The sequence below is a fragment of the Ictalurus punctatus genome, chromosome 12, assembly GCF_001660625.3.
Source record: "Ictalurus punctatus breed USDA103 chromosome 12, Coco_2.0, whole genome shotgun sequence".
NCBI lineage: Eukaryota > Metazoa > Chordata > Actinopteri > Siluriformes > Ictaluridae > Ictalurus > Ictalurus punctatus.
In genome coordinates, this window is record NC_030427.2 from 1545001 (window position 1) to 1553955 (window position 8955).

General features: G+C 37.0%; 1 protein-coding gene across 1 annotated transcript; it reads left to right on the forward strand.

The window, feature by feature from the left end:
* Positions 1-5039: 5039 nt before the first annotated feature.
* LOC128634071 (vigilin-like) lies at positions 5040-6044 on the forward strand. The gene is made up of 2 exons (XM_053684047.1): positions 5040-5047; positions 5234-6044. The coding sequence occupies exons 1-2, from the start codon at positions 5040-5042 to the stop codon at positions 6027-6029; spliced, it is 804 nt and encodes a 267-aa protein (XP_053540022.1). The 3' UTR covers positions 6030-6044.
* The last annotated feature ends 2911 nt before the right edge of the window (positions 6045-8955 follow it).

Sequence of the window (8955 nt, forward strand, 5' to 3'; positions counted from 1 at the left end):
TGAGACACAGAATCATTACTGTGACAAAACATTAATAACTTCTCCATTTGAACTGTTAAAATGTGCAGATTCATTGTATTTTAATATGAAACTGTTCTCAAAAAATAATATTAGACACCAGGATAATATTCATTAATAATAGCACATAATATTCAATAGCATTGAATTTATTAAAACACTGTGCTATTCTATCACACACCTTTGAATCATGTTAATTTAAATACTATAGTTATAGTACCTGTCAGTGCCAACATCCCCACAAGATTTCATAATGTAATGGATTTACATTAATACTACATGAATCGATCACGCTCACTTTATATAATTCAATCTTGTAATTAGAAACTTGTGTAAATTAAGCTTAGCATAAGCAGTGTAATCATGTTTTGATGAGAAATTTAATATTTCTTTGTAAACTATAAATCATATTTTTTCTCAAATCTAGTCTACCGCATGTTCCATGTTTTGTTGAAACATTGTAATTGTAAAGCGACACTGGTTATGAGTAAGGAGCTATATAAATTACACATATTATTATTATTATTATTATTATTATTATTATTATTATTATTAATAATAATAATAATAATAATAATGTATTTATTTATTTATTATATATTTTAATTGTTGAAGCATATGTAATTAAATGGTGATTTCAATGGTGGTAACACTGTATACTGTGCCTTGAATCCAGTTTCAGATGTTTTGGAGTTCTTAAAAATAGTATTTTGAATACATTTTGCATTAGGCTACGCAAAGCAGCTGGAGTGCCGATCTTATTTGCTTCTGCAGGATGTGTTTGAAAAAGAACTTAACTAATTCATGTGGCAGCTGTGCAATGCATAAAATCATGCAGATACAGGTAAGTATTTCAGTAAGCTTCAGTTAATATTCACACAAACATCAGAATCTCAGTGATCTCAGTGATGATGGTATGAATGTTGGTGCCAGACGAGCTGGTTTGAGAATTTTAGAGGCTGATCTGGGATTTTCACAGACAGCAATCTCTTGAGTTTACACAGAATGATGGAGAAAAACAAACACCTTGTTGATGAGAGAGGACAGAGGAGAATGGACAGACTGGTTCGAGCTGACAGGAAGGCTATGGTAATGATAATTCTTTACAAGTGTGGGGAGCAGAAAACCCTCTTGCAACATACAATACGTCTAACCAAATGAGGTGGATAAGCTACAACCATATTAGGTTCCACTCCTGTCTGTGAGCCAAGAACAGGAACCTGAGGCTAGAGTGGGCGTGGACTCACTGGAACTGGACAGTTGAAGCATGGAAAAACATTGCCTGATTTGATGAATCTTGATTTCTGTTGTGACATGTAGATGATAGGGTCAGACATTGGCATCAGCAGCATGAAAATGCCTTGTGTCAACAGTCCAGACTGCTGCTGGTGGTATAACGGTGTGTAGAATGTTTTCTTTCTATTATGTGATCCTATGTGAACCTTTGCTTTCAGCATATGGTGTGAACCCCTTGGTCAGAAATAACCGAAACTAAACATTTTCCCTGTTTTTACTGTTGATCAGTCCTGCACATCGGCTTGTAAGAATTTTAGCTCGTTTCTCAGTACAGAACAGCTTCAGCTCTGGAATGCTGGTGATTTTCCTGACATGACCTGCTTGTTTGCGGTCCTTCCACAACATTTCTATTGGATTAAGGTCAGGACATTGACTTGGCAAATTCTGAAACATGAATTTTATTCTCTTTTAACCATACTTTGGTGGACCCTTATGTGCTTTTTGTGCTTAGGGTTGTTGGCCTGCTGCATGACCCCTGTCCAAGGACATGCATGGTAGGCTGATTGGCATGTCCAAAGTGTCTGTAGTGTATGAATGGGTGTGTGAATGTGTATGTGAGTGTGCCTTGCGATGGACTGGTACTCTGTCCAGGGTGTACCCTGTCCAGTGCCCTATGATCTCTGGGATAGGCTCAAGGTTCCTGTATGATAGGAGATGCAGAAAATGGAAGGGGGGGTGGATGGAAAACAGAGTGAAATTTCATTATCCTGAGTATCCAGTTACACAAATAGGAGAAGTGAGTTTAGATTTGGCTAAATAAATCATACAATCTAGAAACAAACAAGTGGGATATCATCAGTGGTTGATTTTAGACACAATCATTCCTGATATTATTAATAATACTGCTGTTGGTTTGAGTTGAGCACTGACAATCAAATTAAAAGAAGATGAAGCCAGCATTTAATGGTTTGGGGTTGTTTTTTTTTGTTGTTGTTGTTTTTTTACAGTGAAGTGATAAGAAGAAATCCTCAGAGACTGCTACAGTGTCCTCCCAGGAATCCATGGCTAATCATAGGCTGAAGTGTTTCAGAGACATTCTGGACACTGTGTAATGAGAATTTCTTTATTGAGTCTTAGTTACAGATTATTGAATATGTTGCATGTTAAATAAGATTCTGATACTAACAATGGGAAATGTTGATTTAAGAGAATGGAATGCTCTGAACCTTGATGAGCCAAATAAGATAAGGTGTAAAATCATGTAAAAAAAAAAATAAATAAAATGTTCGCATATTATATAAATTAAAAAATCCCATAATTGTCACAAATAAATAAATAAATTAAAATCCCATTAATATTTGGTAATGTGCTGTACTGAGAATCATCATTCTACAAACATTGGAAATTCTCAAGCAGGTAAGTGTTTAAGGGAAGGAGCAAAGTTTAAAGTGAACACATTTATGCCAGTGAGTAAAACCTCATTCTTACATGATCTCAGCACTTTCTGTGTTTTAAACATGCTTCCAACCATACAAAAATTCATCATGACTGATGACTGATTGGCTGGGAGGTGACAAGGATTCTGAGTATTGTTCAATAAAGCTGATGATATATCTGCAGTGAAAACTGTAAAGGTGTACAGATGAATGAGCAGTTCTTACAACCAGGATAATCTGAGTGTTTTGTTTTCTACTATATTAACCTAAATTCTCACTATCCCAAAAAAGCTACTGAATATACTTTATCTACTCAATAATATTTCTGAGAGAAACTTAACTAGCAATATTCTACCAGTAAATCTAGCTATTGTTTTAAACTCAAACCGAGGTATAACTATGCTAAACCCAGAAATCAAGAGGCATGTTTAATACATCAATCACATAGTACATATAACAGGGTCTGTACAGATGCTTCATAATGAAATTCCAGGACTTTCAAGCACTTTTCAAATACTGTGTATGCTTTTGTTTTCACAGACTATACAAGAGATGTCATTCAAACATATTCTTTATTTCTTCTTTTTAAATTCCAAAAAAATATTATTAGTATTAATAATAATAATAAAAACACAGCCAATTTTAATATAGCTCCTTTTCCCCGCCGTGATGGACTAAATTTGTATTTCCCAGGCACTGAATTATCTTCACTATAATGTTAAAATACTCCAAGTGAGTGACAGGAGCACTGTGTCCACACGTTTCTAGATGATGTCATGCACTAATTAGCATATTCATTACATCATTACATCGTATTTTCATTCTGCCTAAAGTCAGCCCTTTACAGCCAAATTCCCAATAAAGCTGTTTTCATTTACGTATTTTTCTGTTTCTGTTGTCAGACAACAGGACGAGTATGAAATAGTGACTGAACCACGGCCCAATAAGAGACTACATGTTCACCAGCAGTCACTTTCAAACCTTTTCCAAGCTGCTGATCTACACTGTTAAAATCCTGATTTTATAACCGTGATGTCATCTGACTAAACCACCACACACATAAGTTAAAGACAACGAGTGCACTGTGATTTCGTGCTATATTTCCATGTAAAATAATCTCTCAGAGAGAAAGTTAGAAGTGAATGAATGTGCTGCTCCTCTCTGCCCCTCACTGAACAGAGTAGCCGCAGAGAGAGGCGTGTCTCCGGGGGGAAAGCAGGACCTCACACTCACCGGGCAGTACTGGCCATTCTCTTCTACAGAAAGTAGCTAAGGTTTGGCTAAAAAGTCGCTAGATATGACGCTAGGAGCTTTTTTGAAAACGTCTGCAGCGGGGAGTCCTATTTTGAGTGAAAGGATTGTATTCATGTTCTGTAGAAAATAAACCCTTTAAAGTTATTTAGTGATTTCGTATTTATTGACTTTTTATCATCCAAGCAATTTTAAGCCTTTATCTCTGTAATGTTCTTCCCTATTTGTGGATATTCTCGAGTGAAATAGACGAGGCCACCTAGGGAACACATGAAGTTATGTAGGAGCAGTGATGAGAATGAAATGACTAATAAGATTAGAAAGACATTAATAATGTTAATATTAGCAGTAAATTTGTGTACTTTATCACGATAACTATACTGCTATGTACATGATATAATGTTAATGTGTTAATATGTTTTAAATGTGTTTGTGTGCTGTCCTTATACCGTGTCTAGGTCAGTCTCCCCGGCGCGCGTGCACAGACATGTATAGTCAAATCGGAGCAGCGAGCCATAAGATCTGTTATGACGTCACGTTCAGAGTTCTATAAGTTTCCTGATGGTATGCTTGACGGTTGTTCCCTTTATGACGCCGCGAATGTCGAGGTTTTTAAACTTTGTGGTATCTGAGCAGGCGTCTGTATTCATTTGAACGGAGTAGTATCTAATCATTGGTCTATCTAACCTTTTCATGTGGTTAGTTTCTTTGTTTGTTCATCTGTGTTTAAGAATGGACATTGAAATAATATATCCAGATATGTGTACAGCTGCTGTGTGACAATGTAAACTTAAAAAACCCCAACATTTCCATGTCTAGAGAAGAGGGTGCGTTCTTTAAAAATTAAATCATAATGATGATGCTGTTAAACAGTTCAGAAGCTCCGTGTATTGTCCTTGATATGTGAAAACTAGACAATGCACAGTAATAACGCTGATGAGCTGCGTCAGTGTAAAATAGCCCAAATCTACCTTCTGTTTCAGGCGGCGTTGTGCTGGATGGAGCTTGACTGCCCTCGTGTGTCCAAACTCGGGAACGGCAGTTTCCCAGAAGGGGTACTCTGTTCCAAGTTTGTGGTAGTTGGCCAAGAAATATTACATGGAGACGTGAGGCTGCAGTGGAAGCCCTGAAGGTTCTGGTACATGTGAGCATTGAAGGAGAAGTGCCTTTTGAGCTTCATCGCTACATCACTGGGCAGAAAGGAAGTGGCATTCGCAAAATGATGGATGAATTTGAGGTCAATATTCAAGTGCCTGCTCCTGAGCTCCAGTCCGACATAATTTCCGTTACAGGCCTTGCCACTCACCTGGACCTAAAGAAGGGCTTCTTGAGTGCATCAAAGGGCTGCAGGCTGAACTGGAGGATCGGGCTCTCAGGAGCTTCAAGTTGACCATCACTGTGGATCCCAAATATCATCTCAAGATCATTGCTCGCAAGGGTGCCATAATCACCCAGATCCATACTGACCATGATGTCAACATCCAGTTCCCTGAGAAAAATGACGAGAACCATGACCAGCTCAGCATGACCGGCTATGAGCAGAATACTATAGCAGCACGTGATGCTATCCAAGGCATTGTTGTTGAACTGGAGGAAATTATATCTGAGGACATTACCTTGGACAGCAGAGTTCATGCTCGCATTATTGGTGCTCGTACCAAGGGTATCCGCAAAATCATGGATGAATTTAAAGTTGATCTTCGGTTTCCTCAGAGCGGAGCTGCAGATCCCAATTTGGTTACTGTAACTGGCCGTCCAGAGATGGTTGATGAAGCCATAGATCATCTCCTGAACTTGGAAGAGGAATATATGGCTGATGTGGTGGAAGATGAGGCCAAGATGGCCTACATGAAGCCATCTGGCACTGCAGCAGCCAAACCTGAGGAACCCCGTGGGCCCTCCAATGGATTTGTGGTGAGGGAGGCACCCTGGGCTACCAGCAGTGAGAAGGCCTCTGATATGAATAGCTCCGAGGACTTCCCCAGCTTCGGTACTCCTGTGGCTGCTGCCAAAGCTTCTCCATGGGGACCAGAGCGTTTTAGAAGTGACCTGTGGTTGGTGGATGTCTCTGTGAGCAGCATGCATTAGTGTGTGTTCATTCAGACTCTCCAGGCCTGAACGCTCTGCGGTCAACCACACTTTCTCGCTCCTAGCACAGAACTAAGAGTTAAGAGAAGTAAAGGCTGAAGGCTGACGGAGGACGACTGAAAGACATAACCTGAGATACTTTTTATCCAACATACTCTCTCTCCCCTTTTTTTAACCTGTTCATGATAATTATTGTATACTTTACCTATCTTTGTAATGTTCTTCCCTATTTGTGGATAGATGAGGCCACGTAGGGAACACATGAAGCAGTGATGAGAATGAAATTTCTAATAACATTAGAAATACATCAATATTTTCATATTACAAATCAATTTGTGTACTTTAACATTATATAATATACATAGCAGTATATTTATCAATTCAATTTTTATTTATTTGTATAGCGCTTTTACAATAGACATTGTCTCAAAGCAGCTTTACAGAAATATCAAACTATTTATCATCATCATCATCATCGTGTGAATATGCTTTAAATGTGTTGGTGTGCTGTCTGTATACCGTGTCTCTTTCCGTCTGTCTGGCCGGCGCGCGCACATATATAGTGAAATTGGAGCAGTGTTCAGAGTTCTAGACCTGTCCTGGTGGTATGCGTGACCATTTTCCCCGTTTATGATGCCGCGAATGTCGAGTTTTTAAACGCTGTGGTGTCTGAGCAGGCCTCTGTATTCATTTGAACGGAGTTGTATTAAATCATTGCTGTATCTACCCTTTGCATTTTGTTAGTTTATGTAGCGTGTTTTAATAATGGACATTGTCACAAAGCAGCTGTACAGATATCTGGATATATTATTTCAATGTAAACTTACAAACAACATTTCCATGTCAAGAATCGAGGGTATGTTCTTTAAATTTAATAATAATAATAATAATAATAATAATGCTAAACAGTTAAACAGTTCAGAAGCTCCGTGTACTGTTTTTGATATGTCAAAACTAGAGAACGCAGGCCAAGAGAGTGACCATCATGCCCAAGGATATTCAGCTGGCCCGCCGTATTCGCGGAGAACGCGTGTAAACCACAACTCCGTCTAATACACACAAAGGCTCTTTTAAGAGCCACTTCATCGTCTCAGAAAACAGAAAATTTTCTTTCTTGGGCTGTTTGAATATTTAGAACGTGGTATAGAGAGAAGGGGACATATATATATATATATATATATAGTTAGATTTCCAAGTATCTCATGGAATCTCATATTTATGTCTTCAGATCTCCGTCAGCCCTTTCAGCCTGTTCTACAATTATTTACTTCTATTAACTTTTAGTTCTGTGCTGCTATGAGCTAGAAAGTGTGGTTTTCCTCAGAGCGTTTCAGATCTGGGGAGCCTAAGTGAACACGCACGGACACATGCATGCTCACGGAGACGTCCGAGTTTATTCATGCAAACCAAGAGTATTTATACACATTGATAAGAAGCAGTGCGTGGACAGTTTCTACTGGTGCAGGGGCCAGACAGATTTAGACAAAACACACAGCACCCAGGGTCATACTACAAAATAAGTCTACTATAATAAAGATGGCAAGTGATCAGCTTATTCAAAGAGGTAATTAAATTATTCATCATAGGTATTTGATAGCAATTCATAATATAAGAGAGTACATGATATAAGAGAATTTCCTTTCACACACACACACACACACACATTATATATATATATATATATATATATATATATATACACACACATACTTTATATTTCTATCAACATTGTGGGGGGTATAGAAATGTTTATTATTCGTTATTAATGAGTGAACTTCATTATGATAAATATACTGTTATGTATATTACATAATGTTTGTTTTTTTAGATGATGAACATTAATAACTATTATTTATATATATATTATATATATATATATATATAGTAATAAAAACAAAACAATAAAAAACAGGTTAAAACAGATTAAAAAGGTTACAGTGCAGCATAAGATATTAATTAAAATACCTTGATGATTGATTTAAAAGCAGCAGCAAAAAGAAAATTCTTCAGTCTTGATTTAAAAGAACTGAAAGTTTTGGCAGATCTGCAGTTTTCTGGGAGTTTGTTCCAGATATGTGGAGAATAAAAACTAAATGCTGCTTCTCCACATTTAGTTTTGACTCTGGGAACAGAAAGCAGACCTGTTCCAGATGACCTCAGAGGTCTGGATGGTTCATAATGTACCAGTAGATCAGAAATATATATTGGACCCAAACCATTCAGTGCTTTATAAAACAGTAAAACTGGGATATGGAATTCCAGAAAAACTCAACAATATGCTCATAGTATTTTGTAATTGCCTGTATATACACCTCAATGTGGTGTAAATACACTACACAAATATTTATAGACAAAGTTACACACATTACGATGCTATTTTTTCTAATCAGATATGTGGAATTCTTTTTGTATCTAATTTCTTGAAAAGTACACAAGTACTCATTTTCCAACATTATGTGGCAAGATACAATTAAAGCATATAACATACCGCATGCTTTAAAAAATCTGTAATTAAACAATGCTTCAATAATGTGGATGTTAGATTCTGGTCTATGGAATTCCCATGATGAATCTTATGAATGATAGACAAAAATTATATAGTTTAACAAACTCCTTGAATATTTTTAATAAACATGCATGAATTTTAGTAAATGCAGACAAAGTGAATAGCTGAAAAATGACATTCAATATTGCAACACACAAAACAGCCAGATATAGTACCTATGTATTGCTAATCAAAGAAAACAATTTATTACATTTACATTACATTTATTCACTTAGCAGACGCTTTTATCCAAAGCGACTTACAAATAAGAAAGATACAAGCAAAGCGATATATCAAGCAGAGAACAATACAAGAGCAGCTACCATACAAGATCTATTAATTGAATTCTAGAAGAAGCAAAGTGCAGACTAGAGGTGTAAG